This window comes from Tamandua tetradactyla, chromosome 5 (genome assembly GCF_023851605.1).
Source record: "Tamandua tetradactyla isolate mTamTet1 chromosome 5, mTamTet1.pri, whole genome shotgun sequence".
NCBI lineage: Eukaryota > Metazoa > Chordata > Mammalia > Pilosa > Myrmecophagidae > Tamandua > Tamandua tetradactyla.
The window spans coordinates 96599493-96620417 of NC_135331.1; the positions used below are offsets into that span (position 1 = coordinate 96599493).

Sequence of the window (20925 nt, forward strand, 5' to 3'; positions counted from 1 at the left end):
ACCAGGCTGAGAGAACAGAGAGGGCAGGGGTGGCGGTTCCAGGGGCCAGTGCTCAGGGGGAGGAAAGGAGGCCAGGGGCTTGGGAAGGGGCAAGGGGAGGGAGGCAGATGATGGTGCTGAGGAAGGGGTCCAAGATGACAGAGCAAGTCACAAGGGGGCTGGGAAGACGACCGGAGGGCTTGTCCTCCTGCAGGAAGGGGGGATGTGTGGTCTCTGAAGGCTCTCCAAGAGGGGAGGGAAGGGGCCAAGAGCAGGGAAAGGAATATAAAAGTCAACATGGATTGAAGCAGGCACTACAAGCCAGGCACTTTGCTCTCTGAGGTCATCTACTCAATCCCACTTGCCAGCAAAGCCCAAGGCTCAGCGGAGCTGCTGACCTGGAGTCAAGCACTAGGATGTCACTCAGACTCCAGAGCCTGTGCTCCTTCCTGCACAGAGAGCACCAAACAGTGACATCCACCTGGTTCCAATCAGAGGGCAACTGCCAACTGCTAGCACAAGACCCCGGGTGAGTTACTTAGCCTCTCAGCCTCAGTGTCCCTATCTGCCAGAAACAAACAGCTACTGTGAATATATAAAAAGCATCCAGTTCTTAATAAAAACTGAATAAATGTACCTGAAGTTAAGTGTTAAGATTTGTGTGTGTGTGTGTATCAGTCAGGCATCCAAACCCTGCAGAAAGACTGCTAAATCAGAGAAAATTCATGCCTGGATGAGGGGCAGAGGAAGGAAGGGTAAAGCTTTGCTTCCCTGCACCAGGACAGGACCGGGTGGCAGAGAGTGAAGACACTGTCCCCAGTCTTCTGCAGAGCTCTGTCGCCACTGCTCATCTCTTCCTATTTAACACTGAAAACCTTCCATTCTAAATCAGACCCGTCTCCTCCAGCCACACGGTGCCTTCTTCAACACGGAGAAGCTCCAAAAAATTCACTGTGGGGGTTAGGAGGGTGGTGGCTGTGGCATATGTGTGTGTGGGGGGAGAGGGGATGGCTAAAGCTCTGCGGGAGGCATGAAGGGCAGGGGAAAAAGAAGCACATCCCCGATGCCCCACCCCGGCCTCCAGAAAGACCATCTCTCCTGACCACCCAGAGGCTCCCACTACCCTGACCAGTTCCCCACCCAGCCTATCCTGGGGGTCCTGGGCAGCAGAGAGAAGGAAATGCCTCACACCAGTCCCTCCACCACCCTCCTAGGGAAGATGAGGCCGGGGCAGATGGCAACTGCTGTGGCCCCAGCTCGCGTCCCAGCTGCCTCCGGCCAGCTTCACAGCAGAGGCAGCCACCCCACCACTGGCCCTACCTGTGCTCTCCCTGTGTCCACATTTGTCTGCATGTCCACCTAGACTCTTAACAAGGAACCCCTCAGGACCAGGGGCTGGGGGTGGGGGAGTTCAGAAGGAAACAGATTAGTAAACCAATCACAGGTACTTTTCAGGCAAGTATTTTCAGCTTGAGCTTCTTTAGAATGGTTTCTGGAATTTTTTTAAGCGAGGAACAGATAAAGGGAGGAGGGGAGGACCCCCAGATCCTGTGTGTTGGAACTCCCCTCACCGCCCCACAGCACAATCTCTGAGAACCAGGGGTCGAGTGGGCAGTGCTTGTTTGCCCAGCTGCTCTCAATCTCAACTCTTCTGTTCCCAAAACAAATTAGAGAGTATAAACCTCCATTAGCTAAGCCCTCAGTCACCTTCATTCCCTCTCACTCCCCATCTCTCAGACTGACCCAACTTCCCAAACTATTCATTTACTATGATGAACTGAGACTCAGGGATCTTAGCTAACGCAGTAACCCAACCACCCAGGACACCTGGATCCCACCCCTAGATAATCTGTTGAGTTGATCTTAGCACTAGGCATTTAAAAAGCTGCACAGGTGATTCTGATGTGCAGCCACTGCCTTAGTGGAGGGTGTTGGAGGTGGGGGGAGGAGAGGGACTGAGCTCAGGCCTTCCACCTTCCTGTCTGAGGTGTCCACAGTCGACAGGAGCAAGTATGCGAGGGCCAGGAGAAGGAGTTATTGGCATTTTCTCACCACCCTCTAGTCCCAGCCCAACGAACAGGGTATGGTTGAAGGGCAGTGGCAGGTTATGGGCGAGGTATCTGCGCAGGCCCAGTGGGTGCCACCCTGAGATCTGCGTGTGCTGCCCACCCAGCTCCCCTGGTTTTGCCTCTCCCTGGGGCGTGTGGGTCTCTCTGGGGACAGGACCACACCAGGTCTCAGCTGAGACCAAAGCTGGGACTGTTGCAAAGTTAACTTTGTTAACTTCTTTTTTGTATATCTGCATTTTCAGATTTTCTCCAACCTATGTGAAGTATTTATACTTTTTTTGGGGGGGAGGGGGCTGGATAAAAGAAAGAAGCGCAAATAATTGTTGATGACTTGGTGTGAGAGGATGTCAGCATAGGGTCTGAAATCAAAATGCTAGCTCAGTCACTTGATTTCTAAGAATGCTTAATCTCTACCCACTCCCTTCTCCTTAAATTGATGAGGTTGTTCTAAGACGACTAGGGGGTCCCTGCCTGGATAGGTGACACCTCCCTGAAATCCATACTTTCCTCCACCCAGAACCTTGGCCTCAGGGCTCAGCTCAGCACACACTCTGCCCCTGGTCCCCTCTACCTCCCACCCTTCTGCACTGCATTCAAGAAAATACAGCTTTGCTTCATCCTCTGGAAATCAACTCACAGGACTTGGCTCACTGGCCACAAGTCATCCCACCAGTGCCAGGAGCCCCATTTCTAGCCCTGCTCCTGCTGCTGCAGGCTGGAGAGAAGTGCCTCACTGGTCCTTAAAGCAACATGCCCAGTGCTGGTGTGGCTGCCCTCCCTCGCCAGGGCCCGGCCCAGCCCGGGAAAGCAGCTGGCCAGCATACACCCCATGGCATCACAGTTGAGACTTTGCAAAACAAAATCCTGCACCCCGCTTTCCCACTGTGACCCTGCCTCTATATTAAGTCCCCGACCCCCAGACACCCAGGCAACCAACTCCATTAGGTAGACTGAAAAGTGAATCACTGCCCCACCCCCCACCTCACTGTACACTTCAGGGGTCACCATACTGCTTCTTAACCTTGAATGCGCATTGAGATCATCTGGAGGAGCTTGAAAAAATATTTATGCTTGAATCCTACCCCAGGGGAGATTTGAAAGAATTGGTCTGGGGTGTGGCCTGGGACCTGGGATACGTAAAAGCTCCTCAGGTGATTCTAATTAATTATCCAGTGACACTTACAAATCACTGCCCTAGACCCAAACCATCCCCACCCTCCGTGTCCTTCTGGGGCCGGGCCCTGCTCCTTCCCAGCCCCAGGACTGGACTCAGCAGTCAGCAGCCCCGTGTACACGTCTGCCCTCTCCTCCACCTCTGGGCTTCCTTTCTCTGCTTCCTCCACACCCTCCTTCCTAGGCCATCTCTCAGCAGCCTTTGCAGAGCCCAGAGGAACCGCAAGGTCTCACGCTCATAGGGTAAGCCTGTGCCAGATGTGAGCACGTTTTCAGCAGAAACCTCTGGGTTTCCGACTTTCACAGGCCTGGGAGATCTTTCCGCTCTCTGGAGGGAAAAAGAAAACAAGGCAGGTAGATGACTCTAATCCCCATTGTTCTCAGGCTGGGGTGGTAACCCCCAGCAGGGGGGTCCTCCCCTCCTGTGAGAGCCAAGCCCAGGGCAGAGCTCTGAGGGGACTGGTCGACCTGGGCAGGCTAAAACCAACAGCGAAGGGGTTGTGGGTTGTGAGCTCAGGATGGGACGTCAGCAAGTCCCTGGGGCACCTGGAGGGCTGAGCTGGTGAGTTAAGACTGGAAATCCCCGTGCCTGTGGACACACACCGGGTCATATCGCCACCTGGGAGCTGGCCTTGGGAATGGGGCAGAGCCCTGCCACCCCCAAACATACACACCAGGTGACTCTCTAGAGATATGTTCTCAAAACCCACTACCCCCTTGTCCTCTGAATGGCTCAGGAGAGGTGGGTTCCCAGTGAGACTTAAATGACAACCCCCCCAGCTCACAACCACGGCCCTGTCTTGGGGTGACGGTGGCCTGGGCCACAGTCCGGCAATGGTATCTGTTCCTTATGTGGGATGCTGGGGCCTGGATTCGTGACACGGACCCTCTACCACCACACCCCAGATCCTGGCAGTGTGTGACATCTTTCTGCCCCAGCTGATGCCAAGGTGTCTACCTACCAGTGTGCTAAGAACCTGAGCAAAGGAAGTTATTTCAGCAAGGGTCCCCAAGCATACGGGGCAAGGTGGGACAGCCTCCCCTTCCCTGCATGAGGATATAAGGCAGTGGGGACAACGTGGCCCTCCAGGGGAGAGCTAACGACTCAGCTCCTGGCTTCCTGTCATTTTTAGGTAAGCTGGCCAACATCTCAGGACCCCATTTCCCTCCTCCATGACAAGGTTAATGAAAGCCTTGAGTCAGCAGCTTCCTCTTCTCTGCCATTACCCCACATTCATCAACTACTTCTCCTGGCCACAACTTCCCTGCCACAATCTCATCTGAGACACAAGAACCTGCAGGGTGGACAGGTAGAGTGGACATGACTATTCCCATTTTACAGTTGAGGAAAACAATCATAGTGAGCTAGGGACATGGCTGAAGTCTCACAGCAAAGCACAAAGAACCAGCCAGAAGACCCCACACTCTCAGCCAAGGGCTCCTGCCACCAAACAGTCAGACCATTCATCCCCTCAACCTGGGACTGGACTGAGAAATGCCAACCAAAGAAAGGAAGCTGACAGGTGGACACAGGTGACTTAGAGCTGTTTAAGGGTTGTGCAGTCACATCCGCCCGTCTAATCTTGGCTATATAATTTAGGATTAGAAGCGTATGCTAATGCTTCCCCATCCCAACCTGGAGATGTCTCTTAGATTTACACCGACCTTGCAGTGCAGAAAGAAGCAAACTCAGGAAGTCATCCATTCCAGGTTTCTAAAAACAGCCATTAAGCAAGCCACAAAGGAGGTCACAGGAACTGCTGACTTGCCATCTCCCCATCCCCAGCTGATGACATGAAGGAGATCTAGTTCACCATCAGCCCAGCTTCCCTACCCGTCCTGAGCCAGGGGTCAAGGGGCTATGGATGGTTCCTCGGTCACTGGACCTGTCTGGATGTTGGCCTAGACAATGCAAGCTGGGATGGCCAATCCACTTCAAAATATAATCTAGAAAGTAGAAGCACTGAGTTTGAGACACTGTGAATAACACGAGGACAGAGGAGTAAAGGGCCCAACTTTGGAGCAGAGAAACCTAGGGCATGTCCTGTCACACCTCTCTGAGTTTCACTTCCCATATCAGGAAAATGGGGGCACCACAACTTCACTGGGTTGTAGTGCAGATTACACAGGGCATGTGCCACCAATGGATACCAAGCAGAAAAACTGGAGTGGATGTTGTCACTTCAAGTGCATAGCAAGGGACCTGGGGAGACATTTCCCTTCTGAGGATTTGTGCCTGCTGCATGGTGGCTTCCAGAGCTGCAGGAAAGGGGAAAGCTGCGGTAGGTGTCAACAGCAATGTCCCGCCTTCCCTGTCTTCCACTCCTCAGGAAGATCAGGGCTTGGGACAGATCCATCATACCTCTGCATTCCTCCTCCACTGCCCAATGTGAGGGACTGGCGCAGCCCCTGCACAAGCTTCCCTTTGCTTGGGACACACTCCTTCACTTCAGTCAACTTTCTCCTCAAACATCACCTCCTCAAAGACTCCTCACCTGCCCACACTATCTAAAACAATATACACCTGTCTCAGCTCCTCACTTCCTTATATGCCATTCTATTAGATGTTTGTTCATCCAGCTTGCTGTTCATCTCCCAGGTCTAGAAGGCCTGGAGATGGCCTTACTCATCCTTAATCCCCAGTGTCCAGAACAGAACCCAGCAGTAGTAGGTGACCCACTAAGAGTTGCTGAATGAATGAATGTGTCATCAAGATGCATGCCTTCACCAACCAGTCCGTTCCAGGACACCCCAGCAATCCAGTCTTTTCTTTTCACTTCCAAATTGGGGTGGGGCATGGGACACAGCAGTGGGTGCCAGTGTTGTGTTTAACGTGGACTCTGCCTCTCTGGGAGAAGGTGGGCAGCCATGGCAAATGCAGGGTTGATGACATTGTGCTTTCCATGTCCCAATGGCTTTTTCCCTCCTCACCCCACCCACCCGCTAGTCCCAAGCCCCCAGAGGTCTAGCTCCTGGTGAGTCAACTGCTCTGTGGACTTTAGAACCATTAGAATTCCAGAGGAAGGAGGAAGGCAGGTGGGTCGGGATGGAGGCCAAGGAAAGAGCTCAACACTGGGCCAAGGGTCTTCTGATACACGCCCCTGAGCTCTTGCTCTCCTCGGCAAGTGAGAAGGAAGAACGCTGTTCCACAAAGCTCTCCATGTGCCCTGGTGGCTCCCAGCTCTGCTCTCCTGGACACAGCTGCCTGACCTGAGCCCCCTTGCAGGGCTTCTGAGGACAAGGCATCCCCCACCTCTGACACCCACAGACTTTGGCCTCCATGGGACAAAACCTACTACCAATCCCTATCACATTCTTCCCTCCAGGTCATACCTGTGCCCTTGAGGAGGGCCCGTGCTGACACCTTCACCCCACCTCTTACCTGTCAGAATGCTCCAGGCCACATGCAAACTCATCTCTGCTCAGGGACCTCAAGAAAGCGACTCCCCATCTACTCTTTCCTCCTTTTCCCTATCCCCTCACTTGTTGCTGACAGTTCAATGTAATAAGTGACCCCAAATTGTATGCCTGAATTAAATACTTGAAAGTGGTTAAAATGGGAAATTTTAAGTTGTATATGTTACCACCACAAGAAGGAACCACCCATCCTTGTGGGCTGGGGTCCCAATGATATTATTAGGGATAATCCCTAATAAGGGATTATTAGGCCTACCCATGTACAATTTGTTTAAGAAGACCAGGTGGTTAAACAGTAAACGTCCCTGAGGGCTCCTGGATGATAACAATACTGCATTAGGGATGGGACAGCTGAGTTTCTAGGCTCCTATGAAATAACAACACCGGCCTGTTTACAAACTACCCCTTCCTACCCAGACCTGGCTCTGAAGGCACTTATCCAAGAATGTCTTCTTATCAACCCACAGCCTCCGCGGAGGGTCTCATCCCCATTCCTCTCAAAGCTCCAAGCAGGGTTCTCCTGAGGGCCAACCACCTGTCACGAAATCCTTCCTTATTACCTAACTCTAACCTAAATCCCTCCGGCCGCGGTCCAAACCCATTTCCTTTGGTTCAGTCTCTGGCTGGAGACAGACAACAGCTGGCTTCCATCTCCTCTGGAATAAATTGTCCATGAAACTGCCGGCAAACCAGCATGGGCATCTTGGGACTGGAGGTACTCTTTGTGAGTGGGAGCCTTCTGCCTTGACAGCCCCCAAACCTCAGACTCAAACCCCACAGGAAAAAAATGAATCACAAGTAGGGTCAACAGCCAACACCAATTCCCCCACAAACACACCCCAGGTGCCCAGACACAGACACAAATATTGTACCAGGGGCTGAGGTCCTTCCCACAATCTCCATTCAGAGATCATAAGGATAAAATATGAAAATGATCCCCAAACAGTGTGAGAAAGGAGGGGGGCACTTGATAAACAGGCTAGTACCCCATGATCACTCGCCTTCCCTGTCACTGCCACCCTTCTAGGTCATGAAAGCATAGGACAGACCTGGTAACCTGGTACAGCTGCCCCTGCCTGGACCACCCTGCATGGATGGTCCCCCTGCTGCTTTCCCTGCCCACCTCCCATCCCCAGAGGACTGGGGAGTGGGACGTGACTAGGGTTAAGAAACACAGAGCTCTTTTGTGCTGAAGGTATGGAAAAGTACAGCCAAGCCTTCCTCGGGCAGAAAGACTAGGCTGAGGTGGGGGGTGGGGTGGCAGGGAGAGTGGGGAAAACGCCTTCCACCCCCCCCCCCCTCCCAACCTGGGACCCAGGATCAGGGACAGGCTGGGCAACATGAAATGGAAACTCTCCTGACACACACAACAAGAGAGTCTTGATCTAAGACACAACCCACTGTTCAGCACAGAAGGCAGAAAAAAAATCAGAGCCATGCTTTATGGACACACATTCTCCCTCTCCTTCACAAGGGCTGTGATTTTAAGCAAGAACAAAGTCTTGCTTAAAGTCTCTTTAGCCCCCTACCACCCATCTAGGCCCTGGCCATCCCTCCCATCCCTCAACCTCCCTAGTAGAGGGGAGGAACATTTGACTGACAGACCTGCACAGCTTCAGCTGCTTCCTAGGCCCTGCAAGTCACGACCTCACTTTCTTCATTTGGGATATCATATGGGAATAATGCTACCTCCCCATGACTTCTCAGGGATATGGACCAAAAGGCTCAATGGAATGAAAGTGGAGAGCTTGAAGTATGGTACACATGCAAGGTAGAGATGTTCCCCAACTTTTGAAGATCTAGTCCACAAATGTATAGGGTTAGGGACAGGGGTATGCTGTGTGGCCAGAGGGGGATGAAAGAAGAAAATATAAAAGCCACCAGTTTTCCAAGTCACCAAAGGGTCAGGCAAGGGAACAAGACCCATTCCTCAAGTATGGTTGCATCCTGCCCCCCTGCAGAACTCACTGTCCCATAAAAACACTATGAGTGATAGGTAGAGTGGCTATTCCACAGGCCCACCCAGAGAGATCCACTTGGCACTCAAGGCTGCTGAAGCAGGACCTTCTGTCCTGGCCCACTGAGGGCTAAACAACTGACCTACAGAGGACCTGCAGAACACAGCCTGCTCTCTGCCCTCTCCCCATGTGTAAAATGAGGCTCCATCCAAGGAAGAGTAGGGGGGCAGGGGTTTAAGATAGGATAATGAGGGACTCCCTTACCCTCATACACCTCAGAGGCCCTTATGCCATCCCCTCCTTGGAGTGACAAAAGCATAGCTATCAGGTGCCAGGCCCCCCACCTAGGCACAGGGTAACCCATCCAACCAAATTTAACCCAAAGGGAGATGTGATCGACATGAACAACTTTTCCTTGCAAATCTAAGCAACAGAGAAGCACAGGGCAGAGCAAGAAGACCAAACAGATGGGGAAACTGAGGCTCAGATGACATTACCTAGGCTGGGAGCAGATTTCTCAGTCACTCTACCCACACTCTGAAAACTGTGCCTCCCCCACTTTTCCTCCCTCAAACTTTGGGTCTTCTACCTTCCCTGGCCCAGAACCCTCCCTGTGGGCCCTAGAAGTAACTTGGAAAATTCCAGCAAGTTTCATCAGTCATGCCCTTCTTTCATTCTTTCTAGATTTGGTGAGAAGATACGTTCATAGTTCTCATTCCAAAGAGGAGATAGGCTGATCTAGTTGGCAGATTCACTTGACCCAGGGATTGAACCTTAAGGAACAGGCTTTTCTCTAAAGGACTGGGAATAGTTGATGCTTCACTGCAGAATGGTGGGTAAGCTTCAGATCTTGGGTTGGGTGGAGGAAGTAATTATAAGGAATTTGGAGACCATAGGCAACAAGTCACAAATCTGTGAAAAAAAGAATCGTTCCCTACATCACTATCCCACCTCAAGAGGAGCAAAAGCTGGCCAATCGCAGGGGGTTTAGGACATCAGGAATCACCCTCCACAGTCACATCAGTATCTGCTGGGACTGACAGGGCAAGGCTGTCACCATGGCCTCTGCAAACACCTATGACAGCGGGTGCTTGCCTCAGCAGAGTTTGCAAGCTTCCTGGTGGCACACGGAAACCCTCCTCCTGTGCGTTCCTGCCCACCCTTGCTCACTCCAAGGGTGCTGGGCAAGCTCTCCCCTCTCCCACCCTAGGGCAGGAATGAAACTGGACAAGGGTCAGGTGTGTCATTACAAACCTGAACAGACTCCTACCCAATACTCCTGCACTGTCCAACAGAACTCTCCGCAGTGGCGGACTTGTTCTGTACCTGCAGTCCAATAGGGCAGCCACCAGCTGCATGTGGCTACTGAGCACTCAAAAGGTGTGCTAGTGACCGAGGAACAGAATCTGCATTTTATTTAATAATTAAATAGCCACAATTAGTAATATCCTATTTAATAAAATAAAATCAATTAGCCACATGTGGGAACAGAGTCTATGCCAACCACATCTTACCCAAATCCTCCCTTAGGTGGGGTCTGGCTTCCCTGGACATTTGAGCTCATCCAAACTGGGGGCCACTTGTCCACAGCACATGCCCGATTCTCAACTATACACATAGCTCGGGGCTGTTCCAAATCTTGCCTGTGTTTACTGATCTGGAAGGCTGGGCCAGGTCTTCTTGGGCACCTACGGGACTTGGCACTGAGCTGGGTACACAGGGGGGCCAAGGCAATTCTTGTCCACGGGCCTCTGGAGAAACCTTTCTCGTAGGAGACACTGATTCCAGCATGGAGAACGCCACTAGGGCTCTATGGGGTTTTCCCAGGGAACTACCCTCTCTTCTTGGTGACTGCAAGACTGTGTGTACACTCTTCACTACCTCATGTGCAGACCAAAGACCCACCTAGCTTCCCCAGTCACTGGAGCCTTTCCCTTCAAAGTGTTCAATGGCACTGCTGCCTAGGAAGGTGCCACTCTGTAGCTAAATTACATTAAAAAAAAAAAAACAACGATGCTGTATGATCACAAAATTCATACTAGTTTCAGAGCATGTTCTGCTAAAAATGCATTTATTTGGGCCTTGTGTACCTCATATTAAAATTAACCAGTGTATAAGTGGCTAGTGATATATGCATGTTTTATCCTTAAAAAATTGTTTGTTTGTTATAGAAATAATACAACCACATTAAAGAAAATGTGAGAGGCAGAGAAACAATAAGTCAAAAATAATCCTGCCTTTCCAAATCGGCACTGCCTAACTTCTGTTTTTAAATTGAATTTCTATGACTTGATGTTGACAGCAAGAAGCATAAGCTTTAACTTAGCTGCTTTCTTCAGCCCCTGTCTTGTTTTTTCTTTGTAACTTGAATTCTGGCTCATACCTCAGCCTTGCTTTGAAAAACGCCAGACTGAAGCATCATGAAACTCCACCCTCACCCAGGCGAGCTCATCTGTCAGGGGCTCCTTTCCCAGTCGGCCAATGGTCTCCCACTCCAGAGGCGAGAGCCCATCAACTTAATTGACAAGCACTGATTACATGTTGCGTGTGCAGAGCAGAGCAGAAGATGTGTAGAAGTATGTGGGCAAAGCCGGGAAAATGGTTTCAGGAAGCTCAGAGTCTAGGGGAAATTCTAAGGCATGTATACACGACTCCAATACACAGCAGGTAGGGAAGGGGAATTCGACAACATGCAGTTCCCAGCCTAGAGCACTCTGAAGATATGGGCCATGCCCAACCTGAGCTCTGCGGACCCTGAATCCTGATCTGGCTAAGTTAAACTGGGAACTTTCTAGAGCTGGACCCAAAAGGTGACCTCCATGCCACCAAAGCTGTCCTGACTCCACCCCAGGGAGCCTGCCCTGGACTAGACAGACACACACCTAGGGAGAGGTGACTCCAGGCACCCTATCAACCCACCCAAACAGAAGAGAGGGTCTTCAGCAAGGAGGGTACTATATGAAGGGCAGAGTTGGGGGTCAATTCTAGAGCTCTTGCTATGGGGAGAACCTGGCCAGAAGGAGCCCCACTTGGACAGACAGGAGTGTTTCTCAGATGGGATGGGTCCATTGGAAAGGCAAAGGAAGGCTATATGGTGCTGCTGCCTCTAGTTTTGGAGGATGATGGGAGAGAGACTGAAGGAGAGGAAATACAGCTTTGTGTTTCAGGGCATTCATTAATAATTACCCTATTACATGGTGCTAGGTTTGGGATCCAACAGGGCACAAGTCGAGGGCCTTGACCTCAAGAAACTGCAGGGGGTTTGGTATGCAGACAAATCAATATCAATGTGCTCTGGCTGGGGGTGGAAGGGAATCTAGAGAATGATGGGGATCAAAGTCCTGGGAACAGAGGAGCCTCCCTTGACAGTCCTAGCTTGTTTTTCTTCCTTACAGCACCTGAGGAGCCTACAAAATGCTCAACTCCCATTTAAACCTTTAATGTACATTGCATGGTGACAACCCCTCCCCCACCCAATTTGTTATGGCAGAGATAAATAATGTCTACCTTTCTTCTTAGTGCCACAACCCTTATACCATCACTGGGCATAGGGACGCCCTCCATATGTGTTTACTGGCAAGTCCTTGGTTCAGAAAGAAGTGACCTGGCCTAGATATGCAGCATGTGCGCACACCAGGCCCAGGACCCGGCTCTGTCTTCTAGTCCTCCAAATGGAGGTAAGTCCAACTCACTGGGCTACTCATTTGAGTAGAACCCAGGGCTGAAGTCTGGGAGAGGGGGAGGCGGAATGTTGAAAAGCTGATAATCAGGACACCCTCCCTTTTCCTGCTGCCCCAGGGGATGCTGACAAGACACTACTGCATCAGCCTGCCCCACTTAGTCCACTCAGCGCTTATCCCGCTTATCCCATCAGAGAGCGCGCTGGCCCTTCCACCCGCTGCTTTGAAGGCGGGGGAGGGATGCTGAGAAGGGAAGGGCTCCCTTCCAAAGCTAACACTGTCAGGATGCATTCCACGACCTGGGAGGCGAGAGTTTTATTTGAACAGGAGCGATGGGGAAAGTACAGGCCTGATGAACAGGTGCCCCCTCCACCCTGCACCTGGGGGCATGGGAGGAGCGAGAACCCGGCCTTAGATGAGAGGGACACATAAGCCAAGATAAATGTTCAATTCCATAAAGGGCCTGCCCCAGGGTCCTCAGCATGCTGCAAAATAACCTATCTCTGTCCCCAGCCATGCAGGCACTATTTAGACTGTACTTATACCCTAGGAGAAAGAAAGACTAAAGCTGCGTCCTGCTAGGACTGGGAGGCCAAGCGGGCGACCTATCACAAGTGCAGGTTTAACCTAAGGGGAAGAGGCAGGTTACAGAAGGACCCAGACAGAAACCCCACAGTGAAGAGACAACTGTACCTTGGTTCTTTCTTGGGGGTGCCCAGTTTCTGGGTCTCCAGAAAGGAGTGGAAGCTGCAAACAAGGATCAGGGGCCTGTGAGGTCTGTAAGGATGGGGAGATGGGGGAGAGGGACTGGGGCACCCAATTACTAACCAGGTTGTTTTCTTGCTTTAAAACCTCCTACACACAAAATGGCAAACCAACCCTTTACATGGACCCTGTGGTCAGGAAACCGCAGTGCTCTAGTGTCAAGAGTCCAACAGGCTGCACAGAGCAGTGCTCAGCAGAAGCACCAGTAAGCATGCACGGAGCCCTTGCTGGGTGCTGTTCCGAGCACAGAAGCAGAGAAATGCAATCCCAAGCCGAGTGGCTTATGACCCAGCAAGATCAGTAAGACTGGTGCTGATTGAGGACATGACAGGATCTAAATATAAGGCAATTCTGCAGAGTTCTGACTGGACTCAGTAGGCCGGGCTTCAAACTATTTCCTAGCTGTGCGACCTAAGTTATTTAACCTCTCTCTGCCTCAGCTGCAAAATGGGGCTCCCCACAGTACTTACCTCTTGTAATTGTTGGGAAGTCAATGAGAGAGGGCTTGTAAAAGGTAAACCTTGGCACAGGGCAGGCTTTCAGTAAGCCTCAGCTGCTGTTACTTCTGTTTTTCTGGCTGTTACTGTATCTCCCCTGCCCACCATTCCCCAAAGTAAAGGACAAGTGGTAATAAACCCACACTTCTTTGTAAAAATCGAACACTTGCTACTATTCTGTAGAGAATTAATTCTTCCCAGATTAAGAGATGGTCTCTAAAGTTCCTGACAACAGGGAGGATAACTGGGATCAAGGGCAGGGATCCAGGAAGAGGGGAGGTCCCAGAGTAGCTGAGTCCACACACTTGGGAACCCAGAGGACTTTGGTTCTTACTCCAAGGGTAAAGAGAAACTTTACCTGGTGGTCCAGGATGTGATGTGACTTTATCAGGACTGCTCTGACTGCTGAGTGACAATGACAAGTAGGTGTTGCAATACCCTTCAAACTGCTTTCCTCCCCTGCCATTGCTGTTTCTAAGAAGCCTTCTCTAGTTGTTCCCTTTAACTCTTAATTGCTCCTTTATTGCATTTCCCCACGTATAATGAGCAGAGTGGCCTTGGACGAGTTACATAACCTCCCAAAGTCTGGGCCTCACCTTCAAGGCTGTAAAGGGAAGCCAACTAGATAACGACTACACTCCCTCCGGCTTTCCATTTATTAACTCAGAAGAGGTACCCAGAGCAGGACCACACCCAGCCCCACCCCATCAGCCCCCCCCCCCCCCCCCGCCAGCCTCCAATGCAGGCTCCAGAGAAACCAGCCACCCGCTCTGTGGGTACAGACACACAGGAAGCAGAGTCCAGTAATAGGGAACTCCTTGGGGAACACGGAGGCATCAGCTCAGTTCTGCCCAAAGCTCTGGATGACCCTGAAAAACACCCTCCTTTCTGAGTGTCCAATTTGCCAATTACAGTGTTTGCATCTTAGCCCAGAAAAATTCACTAGTAGATCGCAGGAATAGGAAAGGCAAGTAAAATAAGGGCTCTACACCCCCAAAATACTAGAAATAGCTCAGTGAAGAATGGCCCTATGCCTGGATCTGGACAAGCAGCACTGAATTACCCTGAACCTGGTTCAAGAGACCATTCCTGTCCCAGTTTACTCACTTCTCTGACCTGGGTCTTAGTTTTCCCATTTGGCAAATGGGATGGCTAGACCCCAGAGTTACACTCAGAGACTTACAGGAAGGCACATCTTCAGATGAATAGGTCTGCAGGGGCCCATGGCGGGGCAAGGACAGGAGCATGCAAGAGTGGAAAGCCTGTCTATCTGCACACCTTTCAGAGGACTGGGTAATGTCACCCAGGTGCTGCAGAAACACCCCGCAAACACCTCTGCTCCTTACCCTGGGGTGGGCCAGAGGTAGAAAAAGACCAAGGCCAAAGGAGGCATCAGCTAGGGACGCCCTTCTCCCCTGCAAACAGCCCGGCCTTCCTCCTGCTCTGAAGATTAAACAACCATTTCCAAAAGGAAGGGGCAGAGTGGGGAGGTGTTTCCCTCCCCCAGCACGTCCACTTGCCCTCTTGGTTTCCGCAGTACGTGGTCTGAAGACATTCCCTGAGAAGAGGGGCTGGGGCTCCTTCTCTTAGCAGCAGAGCTCAAACAGGCCTGGGCACAAAGTATCTTCTGAATGAGAAATGGATGTTTGTTCTGTCTCAAGTTCCTTAAAAGCAGTAAGTACGGCTCCGGGACAGCACTGATCCCCCCAGCTTCGGTGCTGACCCGCCACAAAAGATTACGAAACAAGGGACGAGGGTGGGCGGGGGCAGAGAAGGGGGTTCCTGGAGGTAAACAGACCCAGAAACGGAGTGCTATGTATTCTGCAAAGCCAGTCATCAAAGGGAGCAAAATAACAGCAGCTGGTCTTTGAGGTTAACTGGGAGCTGGAAGCTGCTCTGGCTTTACACGCATCATCTCGTGTGATTTTCACTCTTTGTATGAGGTTGGTATAATTAGTCCCATTTTCAGATGAAACGATCTGTAAAGGCAGGAACTGGTGGTATACGACCCCAGGAGTGACCTGAAAGTCTGTCCTTAATCACCAGGCCACCAGGTCCCACCTCACTTGGCTTGAAGGGGGAAGAGTAAACTCTGATAACGGCAGTTCGCCTGGCCCCTGCCTCCCCAAATCAGAGTCTACAAGATGGTGAGCTGGCTTAACTCACCCAGGAGACAGCTCCAACCCTGCAAGAGGCTCGGCCAGGCCATTCCTGACTGGGACTTCCAACAGGAAGGTCCACACTCCTCCCAGCACTCACTAGCACACTGCCTGGCCCCGGGGTCCAGAAGACACATTCTGAGCAAATCAGTGGTTGACTTAAAACCCACACATTTAATTTTGCATTTCCTGAGGGCTAAGCCTGGTGGTAACAGTCCCAGGGATGGGGGTGATCTGTGGCCCACAGAGTCTATCTGGGTATAATTTAATAGGCTCTCCAAACCTTCCTGAATGAGTGATTCAATTTACTCAAAGGAAGAAGTCTAAAGAGGTAAAATCCAGCCAGGATCACAAAGCACAAACCGGTACTGTGAGAGAACCAGAACCCAGGTCAGAACCAGCTTTTCGCCAGCACAGTGGTTTGGATTAATACACCTAATCGGAGGAGCAACACTAGCACTAATATCTATCTATTGTAGCTGGACTTACATTGAACATTGGTTCAACTGGCATACTAAACTAAACGTGTTATTCAGTCAATGGTAACAGGACATATGAATATACACACAGCTAAAAGCCACAAAAAACAGAGAAAAAATATATACAAGCCAAACCCCCCCACCCCCCTTAAACTCTCAGCACTGCACTTACAGAGTCCTACCAAACCCCAAAAATAGAACTAACACAGCAACATCAGGGTCTCTCATCCTCAGCCTCAAGTGCTAACCCACACACATGGAGGGGCTTCCCTGCATCCTCGTCCCCACCTGATGAGGCTGACTCGGCCACTAGCCCATACCAGTGAGCAAAGCAGACCCCAACCACCCCCTCCGCTTTTCCCCAAGGCTGGGGGTAAGTGTTCCCCTCACTGGAGGGGCCCAGCTAATGCAGCTGCATACAGGCTGCAGAGGGCCATGGATGTGACATCAGCTGAAGCACAGTTGTACCTAAATATTTTGGCAGGAAACCCAAATATTTAGATAGAGGAAAGGAATAAAGAATACACATTTTAAAGCCAATCAAAGAGATCTGGCCACCCTAGGCCCCTTTGAGAGAGGAGGTGGAGAGTATCTGTCCCCAGGGAGGGCCTGACCGTGGCCCCAGATTCTGCATGGCCACCACCCAGGGAGGACACCCATGAGGTCACATGGACTCAGGAACCCTCCAGAAGGAAAAAAGGTTTACCACAGCCTGGAACAAACCAGGACCGAACAGAGAAAGCCTTTCTGTTTTATTCTCAAGGTCAGAGAGCAGGGTCCATCTGGAAGGGAAGGAGAAATAAACCTGCTTTTCACAAAGATGGGACTGAAAGCAAAGAAGGAAGTCCCTGCCCCATCTCAAAACTGAAGCCAAAGCAAAGGCGTGACAGGCCACGATGGCAGCACTGAAGGGGTGTCCACGGCACACGCAGAAAAGACTGCCCGGCACACACCTTCTAGCTGCCCAAGACGCTATGTCTCCTAAGACAGCCCACCTGTCCTCGGAAGTGCGTCCCCAGGAGAAACAGGCTTGACCACCAGCCATCAAGTTCCCCTTGACCACTGAGTCAAGTCAACAACACACGTGCGTTCACAGTGGATGTGTCAAGGCCAACAAGCACCAGATTAAACAGGCTAAGAAGTAGTTCGATGATACTACCGCGGCCAAGGTGGACACTCTGATCAGGTCTGGCGGAGAGAAGAAGGCACAGGTTGATCCCGCTCCCGACTGTTCTGGAGGTTGCAGATAAAATTGGGATCATCTAAACGAGTCCAAATGACTAACTAATTCTATTTATTCTTTTTTTTCACCATCAAAAAGATAAAAAGTAAACCTTACATATTTTCAGGTGCTGACCATTAACTCTTTTGAGGGGAGGGCTGGATTAATTTGAGGGGAATGGAAAACCCGCGGGTGACTCCACTTGCAGGGAAGCAAGCAGATCACGTGAGAATATTTTATAGGTGGGGATTTGGAAGGTTTTGCCATCCTTTCTGGTTCCCATCCCCAGATCAGGAGCTCAGTGTGCGGTGGGGCCTGGAGGGGGTGTCAGGAACAGGATGCCCACAGGGAGACAGATTCAGGAACAGCAGCTAATACACAGCAAGGCACCTGTTACGTGCCAGGCCCTCTGCTTAGCATGTTTACATGGATTCTGTGGGCACAAGGGAGATAGTTGACTGTTACTACCCCATTTCATAGACGAGGAAACTGACATTCAAAATCACACAGCTAAGCATCCTGAAAGCCACCCAGGTACCCTAAGCTCTGATAACTCCACACATGCCCTGCAGTTACCCTCCTCTATTCTTCGCATCCCATTTTTTCCATCTTGAATATAGCTACCACATAGAGGAATGGCTCAGGGTGTGAGCTCTGGGTTCAAATCTCTACTCTTCCACTTCCTAAATGTGCGGCCTTGGGCAAGTTACTTAACCTCTCTGGTCTATTTCCATTTCATTTCTCCCACTGTGAAGTAATGCTGGGAACTATCTACTTCAGAGATGCTGTGAGGATGTGATGGGTTGATACATGCAAAGTGTTTATTCAGCCTGTTGCAAGTACTCAATAACTGGTAGCTGGTATCATTCTGCTCCCCATTTCTATTAATGACCCGTCCTGTCACTCCAACCCCAGCTCATGGACAGGACCAAAGGATTTAAAGTCAGCAAAGGGGGTCAAATCTCAGCCTCTACCTATCCATGTGGACCTGGAGTAAGTCACCTGGCCTCTAGTTTCCTGTCAGATAGGAACAGCAATGTCTAACCACATAGGGCAAGCTCACTGAGATACAGGTAAAGCACCAGCCTAGGGTCCGGCACAGAGCTGCACTCACAAGAATACTCACAGGCTGCTACCCTCACCACTCATCCTTCAAGACTGCCCTCAAATTCCCCTTCTTTAAACCCAGGAGCAAAAATTCATCTCTCCAAGTGCACTTAACAATACCAGTGTGACAAGAGCTCCTTACCAGTCTCCCAAGTAGGTTAGAGACTGCCTGAGGACAGTGACTACTTTGTTCTAAACCTGAGCCCCACAGGCCAAGGGTTTCTCTAGACCTCAGGAAATGGGAATGGAATCCTTCAAGGCTCTCTGACCTTTGTCCATCGCTCCAGCCTCTCCATCTGCAACCCATCACTCAGCACTTAGGATGGCCTTTCCCCTCATTTCATCACAGTCCAGTGTTCTCTCCCCAGCTAGACTGAGTGCCTGAGGGCTGAAGTCCCCTCTGGTTTCCGAGACTTCATCACACAGAAATGGCAGTCGTTAGGGACAGCCCCTTCCATGCCCCATGCCCAATTCACCTCAAAATCTTTGGGGGCACTGGGCAATTCTTCCTAAAAAGGCTAGAGAGCTCGGCCAGCTGTGCAGTGCTGGAGCCCATCACCCCCACTTTCACATAAAAAAGAAAGTAAGTCAGAATCTGGGAAGCATCACAGCAGAGGAGAGAGAGGTCTGTCTTTGGCAGGGGGTTCAAGGTGGGAAGAGGTACCCTAACTGGAAGCCAGGTGTGAGCTAGGGGACGGTGATCCTGGAGGGGCCTCCGGGCTCTAAGGGCTTTGGTGGAAAAACCCACACTCCACAACGTGAGGGAAAGGAGAAAGGAGACTCCTGATCAGAATGCTCACAGGATAGCAGGATCAACCCACAAAAATGCTGTTAATTTCGAGAAGAATATTCCATTTCTTTTAAGTTGCAAACAGCTGTGAGGCAAGAGGCAACTTTTTGAAAATGTGGTTCACTCCCCTCTTTGAAAATTGCAAAGATTTAATCAAGTTCAAATTCCTTGGCTAAACCCAAAAGGACTTCATCATCTGGCCCTCCCCTCCCTGTCCTGTGGCTGCGGTCCAGCAGGAACGGCGTGCAGTTTTTACACCTCCCTGATGGCTGTGGGCAAAAAGATCTACTACCACCTCTTCTTTTCCTAGCTCTTCTGGAGAAATCTGGTGGCCATTCTTTCAGCTCTAGGAAGACCTCCCAGATTCTCTGCAATATGATTTACAGGCCCACCATACCTGTGTATGGATGCCCTCATATACAGGAGTGGCAGCGGCAGCTACCATTTAAGAAATGAGTGCTTACTATGTGCCAAGCACTGTCTGAAGTAACCTTTGAGGCCAATACTATCACTAGCCCTGTAACAAGCAGTCTGCCTTCAGAGGCCATCCCTGGACCCATCAAACATATGGCTCTTTGATGATTTGTTCAGTCGTGGCAAGGGCCCTGCAGCTAGTGAGGCAAGTGGCTCTTGGAGAAAGCTGCCTGCTGAGGACAACATGTCACCTCTATCCATGCCAAGGCTCTCCACATCCTTGGGGAAGACAGATCAGGGTTCCTCTCCCTTAGTCCAGGTGTCTAAGGGGAATCTTCACTGACATGTTCAAGGAGATTTCCTCTACTGTCTTCACTCCCCAAAAGAAACTTCAGAGAGGTGAATCTATGTCCTGTGCTTTCCTGTAATCACCTACCTCATCTCTCTTCTTTGCATCACCCCAGTTTTGGGCAACTAGGTCTTCTAGCAGCACTCAGATAGAGCATCCCTATTCGTACAAAGGCTCTCCTGGGGTTCCTTCTCAGGATCCTGGTTCCCATACCTCTTAAAGCCTTGTACTTCCTTGCCCCTACTGCAAACCCCCACCCGACCCCTGCAAATCACCACCATCAGAGTTCGAGGCTGAAACCAACCTGACAGCAAACAGCCATGTTCAAGATGAAAACGTCGGTCTGAGGTCAGGGCTAGCCAAGCACAGCATCCAAAACCAGAGGCTGTGTTTCTTTTAAACACTAAACTATAAATAGGGCAAAACCCCAGAAAAATACTTAAGAGCAGCCGTCATCACCTCCCTTGCATCCCCTCCCCCGGAACCTTTCAACACTTGCTAATTTCTGCCCTCAATAATTCTCTTCTACATTACTGTGCCTTCTGAAATCATACTAAAGGCTCTAGTAAAACTCCTAAATCGATTTAATAAAAATTCACTTTAGCTGTTAAAGCTCTAGCCAGAGCAGTTAACGAAGGTGGATTTATCGACTTGAGGGTTTTTTTGGGGGGTGGGGGGGTGGATGGGTGGCTACTCTCAATTTTGAGAGGAATATAAATAAGAAAATGAGCCATTAGAAAGGGACCTCCTTACTCCATTCCCTCTCAAAAACCAACTCCTTTTTCCATTTCTGCAGACCTAGATGGAGAACTGAAGCTTGAACTAATGACTCGGAGGCTTCCACAATTCCCTGTGATCAAAAGCTCT

General features: G+C 50.7%; 1 protein-coding gene across 2 annotated transcripts in view; it reads right to left on the bottom strand.

Moving 5' to 3' along the window:
- The window catches only part of KCNK5 (potassium two pore domain channel subfamily K member 5), a 38569-nt gene that overhangs the window by 12575 nt on the left and 5069 nt on the right, over nt 1–20925 (bottom strand). Inside the window, exon 1 of one of the 2 annotated variants that reach the window (XM_077161695.1) lies at nt 20363–20464. The exons of the other annotated variant lie outside the window; for it this stretch is intronic. Within the exon in view, the coding sequence (XP_077017810.1) occupies nt 20363–20380 (18 nt within the window). The 5' untranslated portion in view covers nt 20381–20464. Of the gene's footprint in view, nt 1–20362; nt 20465–20925 lie in introns of those variants that run through there. 2 annotated transcript variants of the gene reach the window in all.